General features: G+C 33.7%; 1 protein-coding gene across 1 annotated transcript in view; it reads left to right on the plus strand.

Annotated features, from left to right (window-relative positions):
- Nucleotides 1–19,862, plus strand: part of Sema3c (semaphorin 3C) — a 159,499-nt gene that overhangs the window by 128,257 nt on the left and 11,380 nt on the right. Inside the window, exons 13-15 of the mRNA XM_005340671.5 lie at nt 11,594–11,682; nt 15,445–15,486; nt 18,613–18,770. Of these exons, the coding sequence (XP_005340728.1) occupies nt 11,594–11,682; nt 15,445–15,486; nt 18,613–18,770 (289 nt within the window). The remainder of the gene's footprint in view (nt 1–11,593; nt 11,683–15,444; nt 15,487–18,612; nt 18,771–19,862) is intronic.

Genomic DNA, 19,862 nt, shown 5'->3' on the forward strand with positions numbered 1-19,862 from the left:
AGTCTTGCAAAGTATATTTGCATTATTCAAGGTAAGTTGATTTGTTTAAAATGGAAAGCTAAATAAAAGCCTTGCTTGATGCAGTGCAGTACAAAATCCTGAAATGTGTGTTATGTAGCTTTTATTAATTTATAAAATCCCGAAACATAAATTTTAGTGACTGCTTAGACTCTGAGGATTCTTCAGCTATATCAACAGGAAATAATTGTAATAACCTATAAGGTAATGGATTATCACTTGAGGTGATACAATATCATAATGTTTTTCTTAAACCTTAGAGATAAAATGTTTCTAGAACCAGAATACACAAATATACTAATTTTAAACTTATTAAGCACTTTGATGTGTTAGAACAAGCAGATATTTTAAGGAGGACAAACACCACAGTTAAATAAAAGAATAAGCTCAAGTTTTAAAGGGGGACATTTTTTTCTGCTCCATATTTTTTAGTTGTGCCTCAATTAAATCAAAACATAATTCAGCCACTCTTCATTATCTAATTACTAGTTAAGTAGTATTATTGGTCTTCAGATTCTTTTTGCAACTTCATCATAGAAGTCTACTTTTCAGTTAACTGGCCTAAAAGTAGAACTGAAACTTTCCATTGCAGTAAGGGTTATAAGCTTGTTTGTGTTTACCTGTAGAATTCTAGGTCAACATGTGAAAGTGTAGTATGTAATTAAAATTTTCAGAGATTTTATTCATAATGACCATTTCTAATTTTGGTTGGGATTTCTCGAAAACCATGTTAAATACAGAATAAGTTGTTAGGATGAATTTTAATATTATTCTTTGGTAAACTGTAGGGTAAAATAGGGAGCATTTTGGTATTCAAAGGCCCTTGGCTAGAATACTGTCCTCTATCATTTATCAGCTGCATGACCTTGAGCAAACATCTCTAAGCCTCCTTTCCCCATTTCCACCTATTTTGTGGGCTTATTTTAAAAGGATAAATGAGATAGTGTCTGCAAAACTGAATGTACTGTTTAGTCATTAGCATGAAATGGGTGCATAGAGACATATCATATATATTGTTCCATTAGTCAGCTTTTTCACTACTGTATTTTGGGGCTCATGGTTTCAGTGGTTTCAGTCCATAGATGACCCACTCCATTGCTCTGAACCCCAAAGTGTGGTGGAAAATCATGGCAGAAGAGTGTAGTGCAGGAAAGCGGCTCAGGAAGAGAGGGCTCCACTCACCAAGAAAAAAAAAAAAACATATGCCCCATTTACTAGACATAAATAATGAGCAGAACATATAAATGCCTCTCCTTTCATACAGCTCCTGTTGCTGTAGGAGGAAACAGGCAATGAGCACTCTACATGTAATTAGTTTACAATGTTGCCCAAATTTGAGTAGAAACTCCATTAAGAGAACCTGAAAGCATAAAAAGAAAAAAGATAGAGAAAGAAATGAGGAAGGGAGAAAAGGAGGTAAGGTGGGAGGAAGCAAGAAAACAAAGAGAACTTTAATGACAGGTCATAGACCAATCTGGGGTAATTTTTGAAGGATTTCTTTTGTTTGTACATTATAAGTTAAAGTACAGCACTCATATAGAAGAAGAATAAATGGTAAGAGGCAAAGAACAAGAATAAAGAAATACAATTTCATACCATGCAGAGTAAAATTAATTACATTTTCTGTAGTTTTAAGGAAGGATCACATAGGCTTTCTCCTTTAATCTTGAGCAGACTTATCAGGTATATAGGGCAAATACAATATCCATATTTTATACAGTAAGAAGAAAGATTATAGGCCACAACTGTTATCAAGTTTATACCATTTGCATCTCCAAAAACAGGAGAAATGGCTATATGGATATCACTCATATATCTATTCAGCAGCATTGTAGAAATTGCTTTTTACTTGGATGGTATTGAGCAATAGTGTTCTGTTCCTGAGTGCAAACTGCTAAAAGAACCATTACCATACATGGTCACCCACATACCTGGAGTTCAGCTCATGGGGAGCAGTTCTAATTAGCAGTAGCCCTTGCAATGTAAGTGCTGTCAGGAAAATATAATTGTGGTGTCCTGGATTAGTAGTTTAAGCAACTTGGCTTTTGATGATTTATATGCTACATTCTTAAAAACAAGAACTTGATTTCAGTCTATAGATTGAACTATAACTATTCAATTGTTATTTTTCATTTTGCTGAAGTTGCATATACTTATTATAAAAAGGTAGATCGTAGATTTTCCTTAAAAAGAGGAAGAAAAACAAATGTAGTTTACATTTCCTCACTTGAAACCAGGTGTTTTTCAGGATTTATAAGTTCTTGAATAAGAAAGGTAATGTGTGCCTCTACAAAATGCCTTTCAGAACCTTGGACCACACCCCTAACAACACACAGTACCATGGGGCTGTTTCTACAGTGAAACAGCAACATCTTCAAACCCAGTGAAATAAATAAGGATCATAAATAGCTTAAAGTCAGCATAGGTCAGGATGTATGACCAAATTAGTTCAAGTCAGGACAGGTTTTGCCACCAACCAAACTAATTTAAAAAAAATTTTTTTTGAGTTTTAGATCTATGGATAAAAGATATTGAATGTGCCCACATTAAAAATAGAGAGCAATTTCCTATTAATATGCAGGTACTATACTATAAATATACTGATTTTTAAAAAAATATTCTGCAAGATATCACAAATACCTCAGCCTGTTTTTGCAGGGAGGTAGTTTTATTTTGCTGTCACTTAAGATTGTTGGAAGTGTTTTTGTGTGTGTGTGTGTTTGTTATATTAAAAGGAAATTTGTTGGTTTACAAAACTGAAAAACACAGTGGTTTGGTGAGTTTTAGAAGTGATTTCATAAGGGCTCCAGCTTTTTTCTTTGGAATTAATCTCTGTCCTCTGTAGGAAGGAGTAGAGGACAGTTTTGTCCTTATGTCAGCTCTTATCATACTGGGAAATGTCTACAGCAATTTAAAAATGCATATTTGCAAACCAAACTGGAAAAGGGTCATATCTGGATCTTGTTGTTCCTTCTTACAGAACTGAGTTTCCATTTTTTACTATTTAGCTACAGACTAAGACACCCTTTCAAGTTTGGGAGGTCTACAGGCAACACATTTTCATAGCTTTTATTAATCAAAAAAATGATTTCTGTCCCCTTCATTTAGAAAGAGTATTTTCCATAGATATGGAATTCTGAGTCTACTTTTTTCTTTCAACATTCAAAAAATATAATTTCACTCTCATCTACCTACCATCATTCATTTTTTTCTCACAAAATGTCACCACTAGTTATGTTCTTTCTTTCTATGACCTAGTATCTTTCTCCTTTCTATCTCCCACCCCCTCTCTTTCTGACTCTTTCTCATTGATTTCAAGTTTTTTCCCTATTTTTTTATTTTCATAAATTTACATATACCTTGCCAAAGTTTAGCTCTTTTTATATTTGCTCAACTTTATTCTCAGTAAATTCTTCTGTAGTGCATCTTTTTCATCAGATTAGGAAAGTTTTCAATCATTATTTCTTTCAATTTTTTTCTTCCCCAATTTCTCCCTAATCTCCCTTGAAACTCAACTACACACCTGTGAGGCTATTTGATGATACCACACAGACCAGAAGACTCTGTTCACTTCATCTTTTTTCCTTCTTATTCCAGTCAAATGAGGTCTTATTGATTTCATTGACATTTTTTCCTTTCAATTCCAATTTCCCAATTTAGTGTTTAGTTCACAGTTTTAATATGTTATAATGGGTATTTTTGGTTCTAAAATTTCTATTTTTAATTAAGTTTCTTTCTGTTAACTCATTAAGATTATATCTTCTGTTAGTTTTTAAACAATTTTATTTTAATTATTTAATCATACTTATAATAGCTTTAGCTGCTTTGCCAAACCAAAAACCTGGAATGTCTTCCTTATTTTTCTTGATGCTTGATCACATCTTCCTTTTTTATATGCATAATGCTTTTTTTAATGAATGCTGGACATTATAGATAAAACCTTGACTTTGGATTCTGTTTCCCTCTTCTGAATAGTAAATTCTTATTACAGCAAGCACTTTATTAGCTGGTCACTAGTTTGGTCTCATTTCACTCTTTATTAGAATGCATATGCTCAAAGTCATTCCAATTTTGCAGGATTCCAGTCCAAATTCTTTCTTTCCATGTTTTCTTACATCTTGGTTATAGGTTCTATTAAGACAGGCCTGTACTGGGTTCTACTCTAGCATTTGACATTTAAGCTTAAAGACTCATCCTTTCTTGTATCAGTTGGATGTCAAAAGTTCTAACAGGGTGTTGATGGGATCTGAATGAGGCCAGAACTCCAACTTCACCCCACATTGCTTTCCCTGAAGAACTGCTGAATATATAATTGATCTTTTCCCTTTACCCCATAGCAGGTACAATCTGTTAACACTTAGTGCTCTCAGCCTGCAAAAATATTGCCCCAAATAAGCCACAGACTCATAGAGTGTTTCCACATGGATTTTTGAAATCCCCTGCAGGACAGCTATCCCTCCCTCTCCCTGTCTCATACCATAGAATTCATTTCCTTCTGCGGCTCCAAATTTTCATATCTACCTCCTGATCTCAGTGAGACCTTCATGCTGTACATAGACCTTAGCTCTCTGAGCCTCTATTGGAATTATTCCCAGGCAGAAAGTCAGTGATCATGAGGATTAACTTGTAAGTACTCTTTTAGTCTTGCACTGCCTGCTACCTATTATCTAAAAAGAATTGCTGCATTCAGTTTGGGCAGTGTTACAGTTGCTTACTACAAGAAAGTATTCTAGTGTCAATTACTCCATCACGGGGTCAATGGCCATATTGTCCTTTAGAAAGACTTTCCTTATGATATTTATTTTTTCTTTTTTTTTTTTCTTCTTTTTCCTTTTTGGTACTGGGGATTAAACCCAGAGTCATTTTACCACTGAGCCACATCCACAGCCCTGCCGCAGTCCGGCTGCATCAAAATAACCTGGGGGTGACGAGCAACTTGTGTACATTGATACAGCAGGAGTGGGAGCCCTTTACTGTAGGACAGGAGGGGTATATATACATTCCACACAGCTTATCTTAATTAACATAAGCTAGATACAGCAGTCAACCAACAAGGAATCTTCACACTTAATGGCTCACTGGCGTTACTTCACAAACCACTCCCTCTGGCAAAATGCCAGGCGCCATCTTGACTTGTTTACAGACCCTAACACAGCCTTTTTTCAAATTTTTTATTTTGGGATTTTTTGTGATAGGGTCTCACTATATTATTTAGGGCCTCACTAGGTTGCGGCAGCTGTCTTCAACTTGTGGACTTCCTGCCTCAGTTTCCTGAGTCACATTGATTGTAGGCATATGTTATCATGCCCAACTTCCTTATGATATTTCTGTTGAAAGAAATTGAAATCTCTTTACTTCTTAAATCAGTGTCAACAAACTATAGGGTTTATCATTCATTTTAATGTTTGCAGATTTAGTATTCCTTTTGTTATTTCATAAGTCATATATGTATATTTATTCATATAATATGTACACTCTGATTTTCAAAATATCCGAAACTACTATATTATAATTTTGATTGATTTTTATATTGTGTTTATTACATTGCAAATAAGTTACTTTATACATTAGAAATTGTAATAATTAGCGAAATTTATACAAAAAAAGAAAATAACAATTAACAAATTTATATTAAAAATACCAATTTGGTACCTTCCTTTTTGATAAATATACATATCTACCCCCTCCAAAAAAGAACTAGGTTTAAAATAATTATATATTTCTCAATATTTAAGCAGACATATGTTTTTCTGTAAAGCTTATTAATATGCACCTTTTCCAAAAATTCTAGTCTGTGATCTACCATGGGAATCAGCATCTGTATTTTTAGTAAGCTCTCTAGGTGACTTTGAGTGAGGTAATGTGAAAGCCACACTTGGAGAAACTATTTGTATAATTCAACATGGCTTGAGGTGCTAAAAAGTTAAGTGAAATTAATGGCATCAGCAAACGAACTTGAAAGTCACTGAATACTTTATTTTCCTTACAATGCAGAAAAGCATTTTAACCTTTCTAAAAAGATTCTGCAGCAAAGAAGCCTATTGAACTTATGTGAACCCAGTATTTTCAAATTTATATGACCCTACAAACTATAGCATCAATACACTTTGGAAGATGCTGATTAGATATCTTTTATTGGCCCTGCCTTTGGAGGACCTCCCCTGAAATAGAGACACTTAGGATGCCTTTGGTAACCAGCTGGGGCTCTAACTGCCCCAGGGCTGATGTAAAAGGTGTCAACATCAGAGCTCCTCAATTACCTATTCAAGGCTCCCTGTGTGAAACTTACTGAATGTTAAGAAATGGTAATAAATGGCCTCATTTAGAAACAAGAATGCATTTCTTTTGTAACAGGGGCAAGAGGAATAGAATTACCCCCTCTTACAAGTAGATTCAGCACACTACTTAAAAAAGATTCAGTTTTATTCTAAAATTTTAAAAATTACTATTAAAGCAATGTATCAGCAGTACGGTAACCTATCAAGCAAATGACAGCTATTTAGAATGGATATTTTAACACAAAATAAAACAGCCATTTGTTTAAATCTTATCATAAAAGCCAACTATGTAAGATATATCTAGTCATACTTCATACCTAAAGAGCTTTCATTTGCCAGAGATTTTGTCAGCTCTTTTTTTAATCTTTAAAATCTTTATTTTAATAATTGAAATACCATAAAATTATAATAAAGGAAGAGTTGCATTTAACAAGTATGAATTTTCTTTTACAATTCTCGGTTTAATTAATAAATACTAGAATTGATTATCTGATAAAACTGCTATTTGGAAGTCATGCAATGGGCTAGCTACCTAGGATGGCATCTAGGGACACTATGGAAAAGAGAGAAAAAGTAGGAAGTGTATGGCATCTTTACTAAAGTGAATAAGGCTGCTTCTCACCTAGTATAAATTAATATTAATTGCTAACTCCTAGAATTACATCTGACTGCATAATTGTAGGGCAGTGCAAAATGAAAATTCAGGGTCCTTTGTTAAAAAGGTATTAGTACTTTCAAGGAGGCAAAAGTGCATTAAATCAAACATGCAGGTCTTCTGAGCACAGGAGCTTCTGTGACTGTGCAGGGCACATACCTGTGAGGCTAGTCCGGACTATAGAGCTTTGATAGGTCAGTCAATCTGAGAAAGGGACAAACTGGATCTGATTAAGGAGGCAGTGTTTTCCCAAATCCAAAGGCAAGCACAGTTTGGTCCATCAGTTTCCAGGGTAACCCTCCAAGGACTGTAGTTTAAATGCATCCCAGGAGATAGATATACAATGATTATTCAAATGACCTGCTGAGTAATGAGCTATGTTTGATCATTTGTTTGAGACAGCCAACACCTACTGTGCTGTAAATGCATGCTGATCTCTTGGAGACAGAGAAAAGTTGTAAGGATTAATACTCTAATCCCTTGTATTAAAAAGAAAGAAAAAAACCCTAGGTAGTATAAAAAAAAATAAGACAGAAAAGAAGCTTGTCCAGGGAATTTTCTCTAAATATTTAATGAAAGGAAATGAAATTAAAATCACTAATGCAAATTGATAAGTCTGCTATGCTATGTTTGTGGGAAAATGCACATGATGCAGATCACTTCTAGGATTCGTTCTGCTTACTCACATACCAATGCTTTCATGTACTCAGGGATTTATTATCTGTATACTATAAATGAGGAAATTGAGGGTTAGTAAAAGAAAGTGACACTGGCAATGTCAAAAGCTTAGTTAAGCAGAAGACTGGATCTAAGAAAATAACTTGCACTTATGGAGGGTACAATACATAGCATTAACATTTTAGGCAATTTCTGTATATTTCTGTATCATTTAATTAGGACTTCCTCAAATGAAAGTGAACACACATTTTATGAGTTGAAAATTCTTCCCTTTGGGACACCCAGAAAGCAGCCCCAGACTGAGTTAAATTTGTGCTAAAATGATGTCAGAAATTATTTCTTCTTCTTTCAGTTCTGCTTTCCTCTGCGTCACTAGTTTTCAAATGGCATCTCTTCACGTAGTAGCAAGTGTGGCTTCACTTCCTCCAGATGTGCAGGGCTTTCAGTCTGTCTCATACAAAGAAACTCCCACTTACCTAATTCCCAGAAAGAGATACCCCTGAATTGTTTCTATGCCTAATTCTGTGTGAATTCCAGAAGCAAGGATGTGTCTCCTGGAGCTCAAGGCATTGTTGCCAAAAAAAGGAGACATGATTCTAGGAAGGCTCTAGCAACATATATAACAAATATCTGTTATTACCTACATTTTACACACAAGGCAAGCAAGGCTTCAGGAAAAAGGGACTTTGCTTCATTGTAACTATATTGTAGTCATGTGCTTTTCCCAAGTGGATGAGAGCAATATCCCAATTCTACAGAGCAATAAAAAAAGATTTATAGTTATGAGGACATCCAAGGAATACCGTTCTCACCACCCCTAGAAGGAAGACATTTGATGACTGTATTATCATCTTCAAACGAAAGGGTACAGAGATGGCTTCATGTAGACATAAGTAATGGGGAGTTTTATGGCCATTCTGGAATGCATATCTCACAATGACTAACATTTTAATGGGAACACACTTACTACTCAAAAACCCATAAATTCTAGACTGTGAACTTGTGAGTAGTATGCTTATTTATCTTTGTATCTATACTATCTGACTCACTTAAGGCATTCAATAATTTCTTGTTGAGTCAGTGAGTAAAAATGGATGGATGATAACTCAAGTCTACTTATGTTTTAGTAGTGAATAATACAACCTAAGGATGTCATTATTTTATATATAGGGAATTCATCATTACAAGCAACATAAAAACTATTCAAAAATAACAGAAAAGCAATAAATAAAAGTGGTATTCTACCTTCTCTACCTTTTATTGTGAATGAGTCAAAAAAGGGTTTTCATTATCTTTTAATAGCTCATTTTATAGTTTTTCTTTGCAAAATATTTTATTAATGGTATGAATATAGTATCTTTAATGTGACTCCTTCCAGAAGAAAATGATGACATATAAAATTTTATTCTCATAGTAAGTTAAACATTAAGTGAACAAAATTTAGCACTTGCTAATTCTTTTTTTTTTCAGTGTTTGTTTTTTTCTTTTTTTAACTGACAAGTAAAAACTGTGTATATTTTTGATGTTTTGTATGATGTTTTGATATATGTATATATTATGGAATGGCAAATCAAGATAATCACTCAGTTCTTTTCAGAGCTGGTAGTTCTATCTTTGAAAACCATTGCAATTGGGATAACCTTTTGGGCAATTTTCTTTGAAACTATGCTTATACCCAGCTTCTATTCAATCTCTACCCAAGAAAGAAGTCATTGCTGTCATGGAGAATGGTAGCAATCCTTATGAACAGCAGCAAGAGACCCTAAAACTCCTCTTTTTTAAAAGAATGTGACATTTATGATAACATGACCTGAAGCAAAGATATTGTACCCCATCCCCAATAATTCATTCAAGAAGTATTCCACGGGGGGCTGTATGTGCATACACCCACACACAGAAGCAAACAAATCTTGATGTAGCTGTCACAATTCCATCTCTTTTTTGATTAGTGTTTTTGTTTTGTTTTGCTTTTTTGGTATGTTATATTCCCCTGGATGTCTGCTCTGCTCATTGTAAAGGATTGTTTATAGAAAGTGAGGAGTATTTTCCCGGCCACATTGGTCCATTTTCAGTTGTGATGTATCTCTGCACAGCACCCCCAAGTGCTTCTCCACTTCCAATACATTACTTATCTTCCTAAAAGACAGGGACAATTCTAAGGCAGCTGCTCAATGAATCAGAAATTTCAGAGATTTTAAATTATTCCTATTGCCTTCAAAGCTTTGCAAGTGATGTTTTTTAGTATAAACAGTGGATTTTAAAGTATAGAATGAGCTTTTAAACTTTAAGATCATGTACTCATATGCTGAACCCTCACAGGTTTTAGAGATTATTCTGGCAACCTCTTTCTGTCTCACATTTTTCTGTGTAATCTTGTAGTTTAGTAAGTTTTTATATTTTTAGTTTCCACCATTTTATTTATTTTTTATTTGTGGGGGGGGATTGAAATCAGGGGCACTCAGCCACTGAGCCACATCCTTAGCCCTATTTTTATTTTATTTAGAAGCAGGGTCTCACTGAATTGCTTAGCACCTCACTGTTGCTGAGGCTGGGTTTGAACTCCTGCTTCAGTCTCCCGAGCCACTAGGATTAAAGGCGTGCACCACCACACCCAGCTGTTTCCACCATTTTAATGTTGAGTTTTCTATTAAGATTTTTTTTTTAAGTCTTTCAATAAAGTTCGTAAAGAGTAGACTGTAAACATAAAATGGGATCTTTTGTGTCAGAGTGACTCTTGCCTGTGGACTAGAAGCCAATCTGAGATGGGAGATTTGAGATTTGTAGTATTAATCACTAAATGATTCTTAGTTATAAAGTACTATATTATTTAGTTCAACTCTTATCAATATTTTTAACAGAATTAGAAAGTGCTGCATTATCTGTTGATAATAATACCTATCTATAAGTCATGAATTCACAGTGATAATTTGAAAGAGTAATAACTTGATGTTTATGATGCAGCTCATCAGTAGTTTTAATGGAAATATATTTTTACTTCACCATATTACTCACAACTTTAATCTCACATGACTAAATCACAAACAGTTTTTTATAGAACTAAATTCACGTGCTTGGAAGTGTACCATAATAGTAAGTGTGTAAAATGTTTATGTGACTATATGAAATTATCTCAATTGTAAATTTTGATCTAAGTAACATTTCTGTACCCATTACACTTATTTAGGCATCAGTGTTTTTGCCAGTCTCTAGGAAATGTGAGTAAATTTTGTGTTTGCTTTAGTTTGTTTTGCCCATCTAGTTTCACAATTTCACCCGCATTTTAAACATCGAAAATTTTTTTCCAAAAGATAAGTGAATTGTGGAACAGTATGATTATCCTATATGTAGGTATTCACACCTGAATAAAGCTATAGTTAGATTTCTATTTAGAACCTTAGTTTGAAACGTGAGCGAAACTTTTTACTATGTCTAAACATTCACAGCTACAGATCAAATGTCAATTTTCCAGTACTAGTAATTTATTAAATAATTAATGTAAGTATTTGTTTACAGAAATCTTTCTTCACTTAATGAAATCATTATGTGCCCTTACTAATAAAATGGCTTTAGGATCAATTTACAAGGTTACTTTGGAGAAGCAAGTAATATTCTTAAGGACCAAACTTAAAGTTATACATTATGTTTCAAGAATATATAGTTTGTTTAGAACTGTAGATTACAGTCATTTGGACATTCTTTCCTTCTGTCATAGTTTTGCCTATACCCAATTATGTGCAGGATATAACATGTTCATACTAGTTCCTTTTGAATGTTATATAATCTCAATTTAACTATATGAGATTTGGAATAAATTCCATGTAGTTGCTCAACCTTCAATATATTTTTGATGACCAAGTACATAAATAATAATTCTAAGCCAGTAGTCTTATGTCTAAATGCGTTTCTTTCCTCTAAAAAAAAAACCATTATAACATGTCATTTTTTTTTTCTGTTTTTAATTTAGATCGGGGGACTGTACAGAAGGTGGTGGTCCTTCCCAATAACACCTCTACCAGTGGCGAGCTCATTCTGGAGGAGCTGGAAGTCTTTAAGGTCTGATCATCACTTCTGTTAATCTCAGAACATGCAAGAAAAATGCAATTCTTTAATCTTACAGCCACTTGAGAGGAAAAAAATACTTGATAAAAGATCAAATAAATGAATGTCATAAATTTTTCAGGGTAGGAAAACATCAGATAAAATGAGAAATATAGAACAAATATTTTTGTGAAGTATTTTCTTACACTTCAAGTTATCTTAACATAGAAGGATTGCTTTTTTTTTTCCCAGCTGTCATCACAACTTGAAGAATTTTGGTCATCATTATTTTTAAAAAATGAGTTCTTGTGGTCAAGGTCTACAAGACTTGGCCATGAAAGAGCTTTTATCATTTTCTTCACAAGCCACTGAAACACAAATGCCTTCACATTATTGATTGTTAGATAAACTTTCTCATATTTTTGTGACCAGTAAGTTCAAGAAAAACTGCTTTTTCTCTTGTTTTATTGCTTTTAATTCAAATGTCATTCTTTTTTAAAAAAAATTGTTGTACTTTGCCTCTTAATACTTTATGTTCTATCATCTGAATTTGAGATTTTATTGTTTTATTCTAGTTTTCCTTGAACTTGGGATTTTTAAAAAAAAGTAGAAGAATAACAAGACAAAAAAAGGGAAAGGTACACAGGGGGAAGTATAGTTCCTTAAGATCTCACCTGGTTGGGGGAGAGGACCCTGTTCTGTTCTTTATTTATCTTTGGACCTGGCTAGCCCTTTTTCTCCTTATGGTATCAGTCATTGAAGTTAAAGTGGTCTTTCTTATCTACATTTGGAAAGGTGGGAAAATAAGAGAAGAAGGATTCATTAGAATAGCAAAGCAACTGTGGAATGGATTCAATCCTGCTGCAGACCTTTATTTCAGCTAAACCAACGAAGAAACAAGGGCTCAGGAAATCAAAAAGATCACAGTCAATCTATGACTGAGTAGAAGCAGCCCTTCAGAAATCCCAGAAGCAAAATATTCCTAATCTAATGAATTGCTTGGCTGGGTTGAGTGAGTTTTAGAAAGTCATGACTCATTGGTATACATGCCCATGGCCACTAAAAATGCTGAATTGTAAGTATATAAATGGTTAAGATATAATGCTTAGATTTTGCTAATGTTAGGTTTTGCTAATAAATTTTTAAAATAAAGAAATAAAAAAAAAAGAATCAAGTGAAATGAAGATGTGAGAAACTCTGCCAGATTTCTCGGCATGTTATGAAATTTAGAGTTTAATGCCCGGCTCTTTGGCATTGGGTTCTTCATGTAACTATATTAAAATTGTAAACATAAAATAATATCACCTGTATCTGTTCAGTTTTTCCAAATTGATTGTTTCACTAGATTAACTCAAGTTGCATTATGTAGACAGTTTTGTCTTTTTGTCTCATACAATGCAGTAGAGACAACTTGACTAGCCAATATAATATAATGTACCCTACTCTGAAATTTTCTGAAGATATCATAGATGCCATATTGTAGCACTTAATTTAAAATACTGAAATGTCTTGGATTTAATCAGTAAATGTTAATTGAGTTTAACACAAACCAAAAATATCTGTATGGAGAAGTCTTAAAGAAATATGAGTGATTCTATCAAGTGAGAAGTACTTATGGTCGGTTATGTGAGTATAATTTCTCATTTTTCTGAATGTACAGGTTGCAGAATCACATTGGGCATATAATCACATATATACATACAACAATAATAATGTCTATTTTATTCTGCTGCCCTTCCTATCCCCACTTCCCCTCCCATCACTTCTCTCTACCCAATCTAATGTGACACACTTCTTTTTTTTTCCCTCACAACATCATACATGTATTCTGTATAACGATGAGGGTCTCTTTCCATCTTCTGTGCAATTCCCCTTCTCCCTCCTTTCCCCTCCTACTTCTCTTCCTTATTTAGAGGTAATCTTCTTCTCATGCTCTTCCTCCCTATCCCATTTTGAGTCACCCCCTTATATCAGAGAAGACATTAGGCATTTGTTTTTTAGGGATTGGCTAACTTCACTTAGCATAATCTGCTCTAATGCCATCCATTTCCCTGCAAATACCATGATCTTGTTATTTTTTAGTGCTAAGTAATATCCCATTGTGTATAAATGCCACATTTTAATCCATTCATCTATTGAAGGGCATCTAGGTTTGTTCCACAGTCTAGCTATTGTGAATTGTGCTGGTATAAACATTGATGTGGCTGTGTCCCTGTAGTATGCTCTTTTTAGGTCTTTTGGGTATAGTCCGAGAAGGGGAATAGCTGGGTCAAATGGTGGTTCCATTCCCAGCTTTCCAAGGAATCTCCATACTGCTTTCCAAATAGGCTGCACCAATTTGCAGTCCCACCAGCAATGTATGAGTGTACCTTTTCCCTACATCCTCACCAGCACTTGTTGTTTGACTTCATAATGGCTTTCATTCTTACTGGAGTGAGATGGTATCTTAGAGTAGTTTTAATTTGCATTTCTCTGATTGCTAGAGATGGTGAGCATTTTTTCATGTATTTGTTGATTGATTGTATATCCTCTTCTGAGAAGTGTCTGTTCAGGTCCTTGGCTCATTTGTTGATTGAGTTATTTATTTTTTTGTTGTTTAACTTTTTGAGTTCTTTGTATACTCTAGACATTAGAGCTCTATCTGATGTGTGAGGGGTAAAAATTTGTTCCCAGGATGTAGGCTCCCTATTTACCACACATTTTATTTCTCTTGCTGAGAAAAAACTTTTTAGTTTGAATTCGTCTCATTTGTTGATTCTTGGTTTTAACTCTTGTGCTACAGGTGTCTTATTAAGGAATTTGGGGCCTGCCCCCACGTGATGGAGATTAGGGCCAACTTATTTAATACTTTTTTTTAAAATTTAATCTTCTCCGTATTTTCTGAAAATCAGTTTGGGTTCCCTAAGCTTAAGTTTAAGGTATGACTATTAGTAGTTGCCTACATGGCTATAAGCAGCAACCCTTTGTGGTGTGTGTGTGTGTGTGTGTGTGTGTGTGTGTGTGTGTGTTTATAAAGGACAATCAAAAATTAATGCAATTGAGAGTTAAAGATGTCACTATTACTTTTTCTAAGTGTTTGTAAATACTTGTAACTTCAGGAAGCACAAAAATTTGGGTTACTTTAGATTTTGAGAGCTTGCAACCATTTAAATTACCCAAATAAATCTTTAAGATCTCCATCAGGTTATGAGAAATTTAAGTTTAAAAGGACTAATAATGTTTATTAAGTAAAGTTATGAATAGAGTGACTTTCAAAAGACTTACTATTTGAGAAAATTCTTACATTCTTTCACTCATTCACACTTACCAAAAGAAACTCTTTGCTAACAACATTCCTTTGTTTTCAACAATGAGAATTAATTAGTATGGTTCAGCCTAATACATCTTTCAAAACACTTGGCAGGTAAACAATAGTGTCTTATGCAGGGTACTATGGAGAAGTCAGATGAGGTGCACAGCCTCCCCACCTATGTACCCAGATCCAATTCATATGCAATGTTTCAAGATACGCTTTTCTTGATTACTTTAAGTTTTTCAAACTTTTACTTTTTCTAATGCCTATAAAGATAAATGTGTTATAATTACTATTTTTATTACAATTTAGGCATGTATTATATGACAAAGCCATTTCTAGTCCCGAAAGAGAAATATACTTTATTGAAAAATATATACATGTAGTGAAAAATGAGATTTTGAGTTTTTATTTATGAAAATTTTAATATAAATGTGTTTTAAGGATCACATGAGAAACTAACATGATGTTTTCTATTCTTTTAGAATCATGTTCCCATAACAACAATGAAAATCTCATCCAAAAAGGTAAAAAACTAAATCAGTTTGGTGTTGTTTGCATACTAAGCTGTTTTGCCATTATGAAAAATATGTTTTATAATTCCTGAGAAACTAGTTTTACTATTAACAAAATAAATGATTCTAGTTAAAGTATATCATAAAATCACCTTTATTTTGATGTGGAATTTAAAAGGGTTATTTTTATGGAAATTTACAATCTGTGATTGTAAGACTCAATTTGTTTATTTTTGTATAAAAGTTCATCAGAGCAGAACATATACACAGAAAGATAGTCCAACATTTTGTATATCTTATATTCTCAAATATTACAGTGTGTAAAGCCAACTAAAATAAAAAATAATCTTTTTGAAGGAAGAACTTAGCATAATGTTTGGGCTACTATAATATCACAGCATTCTCAAGGGTTTGGAATGAGTAATCAATCTGCTTTTGAGTGCATACTCCTGTCACATGCTTGAAATGTGCAGTGCATTCTCTAAGGGTTATTTTTAAGGAAATATTATTTCCTAGGTCTTATACATGTCTAAAAAAATTGAATGTCTCAAAATTAAGGTCTCAGGATTATAGGAAGAAATGTTTGACTATGGTTATCAGAAATCTTCTAATTAATTTGGTTTTTCCTGCAGAGGCAAACATACAGTGGTCTACATGTACAAAATATACACCTGTGTAGCACCCAAAGTTGTTATTGTAAAGGTTCTAAGGGGGCATAATTGTGTAGTCAGAATGGAATAAATTTCAGAGTGGAGTTGTGATGCTTTGGAATCCCAAGCTGACTGTAAATTTTGGACAAATCATTTAATTTCTCTATCCAAGGTTTCTTACATCTGTAAGGTAATGCCTTCCTCCACAAAGGATTTGATTTATATAAATTGTCCAAAATAATGTGGGTCCTCAGCAAATGCTATCTGTCAAAGCCTGCGACTTATTTTTCTTGGAATCCAGAATAAAGATTTTATGTGTTTGCACAACTGATTACATAATTTTAGTGGTCTTTGCCACATTTGGTCTGTTAGAGATGATGGAGTATTGCATAGTTAGTCTTGCATTCTTTTCACTTAACTAAACTTTATGAGAAAAAAATAAATAAGGTACAAGGGAGCTAAAGATCTCATCTGTAAAAATGTTTGTGTGGTGCATAGCAAACATTTTCCCAAGTAACAAGAAGCCATTTGTCATTTTGCCTAATGTCCTAGGGTGCTGATCTCAAGTCAGAATTGTCTTTGAAGTCTGCAGGGAAGCCCTTTGTTTACAGCAATCTAATGCAAAGAGAAAATATAGAAGCAAAATTCAAAATGGATACAAAACCATTTGTGTGGCATCTCAGTCTTACATAAAATTACAGGTTTCAACTTACTTGTAGTTCTCATAGTACATTGGTTTCCAATGTCTTATATTGTAGATAGTTGAAAACATCTCATTACAACAGTTAGATACAATGCAGGAGTGCTTATTTGACTTTTTAGAATTCATTTGCATAACAGCTTACTGCATTATTTATTCAAGTGAGAAGACTGAAAATGTGAAGGACATTTTATATATGTTTAAATACCATGAATTTGCTACCTTTTCTGATAGTCAATCTATTTCATTATTCATTTTATGACATTATTTTCAATTATTTTTGTACTTCAAATAACAGAAAATAATTGGATTAATAAAAAGTGAATTATCTAGGATGAAACTATGTGCATTCTTTTCTTAGCTAAACTAGTGTGCTTTAAACATTTTAATGAAGCTGATACATTCACTATATAATTAATTTACTCAATAAACATTTGTTTCAAATGTTCCCGGACAGATGTTTATTGTTAAAATATCCAGTTATGTTCTTGTAATTTGAACATTTAAATGGCAATTAATCAATTTTAGCACAATTTCAAAAAAAACAATCTATCTGAATAAAATAATTATATTAGATATAATAGAATGAGGTATAATTTAAATGATTTAGTAGAATTGAAAATTTATAGATGGGTAGTCTGTTGATTTGTATTTTCCTGCTAGTACAATTAATTAACATTCATTGAACTCTTACAAGACAAAAACTGTTCCAAACATTTTATGTGTTGGGAGCCTCTACAACATTTATCTCTTACAAAAACTATGGGCCAAGTACTAGATTATCCCAATTTCAACAATAAGGAAACTGAGATTCAGAAAAGTTACATAGTTTGTTTGTGGCTGAGCTGAGATTGGGACCCAGGGAGTCTGCCTTACAGAGCTTTTAGAGCCTGGTCAACCAATACGTTCAATTCTTAAAAGTATATGTATATATGGGAGATGCTCCCTCACATCTACATCTATTCAAGCTCCAGCTTAGAGATTCTGTGCTGAGTTGAATTGTATTCTATCTGTCATTTGGAAAAGAAGGAGTGTCACTTAGAGGCTCTTTCCATGGACTTCTGAGAACATTTTTATGCCCAGATAAAGGCACTGGAGTTGTATACTCTTGACACCCCACAAATGAGGGAGGATAAAATATTTATTCAAACTTCCTTGAGGTGAGGTAGGTTACTGGGTCATGCAGAAAGTCTAAGATATATCTAAATGTAAATGCTGACATTCTCCCAAATAATTTTAAAATAGTTTTAATGAGTACTATGGTACTTTCGAAGACATTTTTCTTCATTTCATCTAATATTTACTATCTGCTATTTTTCTTCTAAACTTTAAATGTCCTTTATTTTGTTTTATTTTCTGTTAAAGTACCCTTTCTTTTAAACCCGACATTTAAAAATTTTCAAAGTAATGTGTTGCCAGACTTGAAAAATGAGAATACTTCCTTGTGCTTTGCTGAGAGCAGTCAGAGAAAAGAAAACACCGTAATTTAAATCTACAATATATTAGCTCACATCTGAGTGAACAATGAATCCCAATGTCTAAAATACATTACCGTTGTACATGGTGCTCTGAGCTTTTCTTTTTTAAGCAGGAAAGTGGTAATGCTATAGGCATATTAACATAAGAAAATTCTATTTATTTTGGCTTATATCCTTCTGTGCTTTGCTTCTCATTTTTAGTATGTTTCTAAATGAATGCAAGGGTTTCTGGGCATGCATTATAATGTATTCCTGCTGAAAGTCTTCTAACTTCCACATCTGAAATAAATCAACATCATTCCTCTTACAGCAACAGTTGTACGTGAGCTCCAATGAAGGGATTTCCCAAGTGTCCTTGCATCGCTGCCACATCTATGGGACAGCCTGTGCTGACTGCTGTCTGGCAAGGGACCCCTACTGTGCCTGGGATGGCCACTCTTGCTCTAGATTCTACCCAACTGGGAAGCGGTGAGCACTTAACATTCAACTTAAAATCGATGTCACCAACAGTACAGAAGGGCTCCATGTTGTTAGAACCACTTGTATTGCTGTTTTCTTAAAAAATGACACTAAGAACAGCAGCTATGTTCAGCACCACAAATAGTGTTTAAATGAAGAAAATCCTATGCTTTATAACTTGAGATTCGCTTCAGAGCTCCTCTGCAAATGTCATCTCCAGGACCCATCAAATAGTTCAGAAAGTATTTATCTTTAATTTAATTTTAATTGATATCTTTCTTTGTCCTATCTGTTTCAGTGTATCCTTTAATCCTAGGGTTTCCCTACATTCCTTAATTACCTTATAATCAAATGTTTGTCCTCTATGAAACAGAAGTTAATTGGATTAATGACAAACATATATTATCAAAAATGAAACTAGCCATGTTATTTAAGCTCCAGAACATTGTACCAGCAAAGTACCCTAATTTGCTTTATAAACCTTGATAACCATGCTCTTCTTTGAGTAGTGAATGCATGACTGCTGGTTAGATTAAGAGAGAAAAGCAATAGCAGATACCTTTAATCTGGGGAAGACATAAGCAGGAAACACTGCATCAATTTGCATCAAGTTGGAAGGGACTGACTACCAGTTGATAAATAGATAATATAACAAAGAACAAGCAGATTTCAGGACCAGCCAAGGTAACAGCTACTTTCAACCATCCTGTGATATGAATTCCAATAGATGATAGGGACAACACCTATAAAACTTAGGGTCAGCAGAGGGAACAAATAACACCAATCACAAATACCAATGATCTTTTGAGTAAAGCTCAGGAGTGATGATGTTTTATGGCTCTAATTCCTTGTAACAAATAAATTCCTATATGGATAGATTGAAATAACCCTATGGAAGTACTTTCATATATCAAGAGTAGTTTGCTCCTTTTCACTAGTTCAACAAATATTTAGTACTGGACAAATATTTTTCAAATATGTTTCTAGAAGTTGGGCATGTAACATGCAAAAAAGCAACACAAAGACAAAAAATCTTTTGAGTTCAGGTATAAAATCTCTGAAAGGGAGAGAACAGACAACAAATGAATAAATAAAAACGTC

Source organism: Ictidomys tridecemlineatus, chromosome 2 (assembly GCF_052094955.1).
Source record: "Ictidomys tridecemlineatus isolate mIctTri1 chromosome 2, mIctTri1.hap1, whole genome shotgun sequence".
Lineage (NCBI taxonomy): Eukaryota > Metazoa > Chordata > Mammalia > Rodentia > Sciuridae > Ictidomys > Ictidomys tridecemlineatus.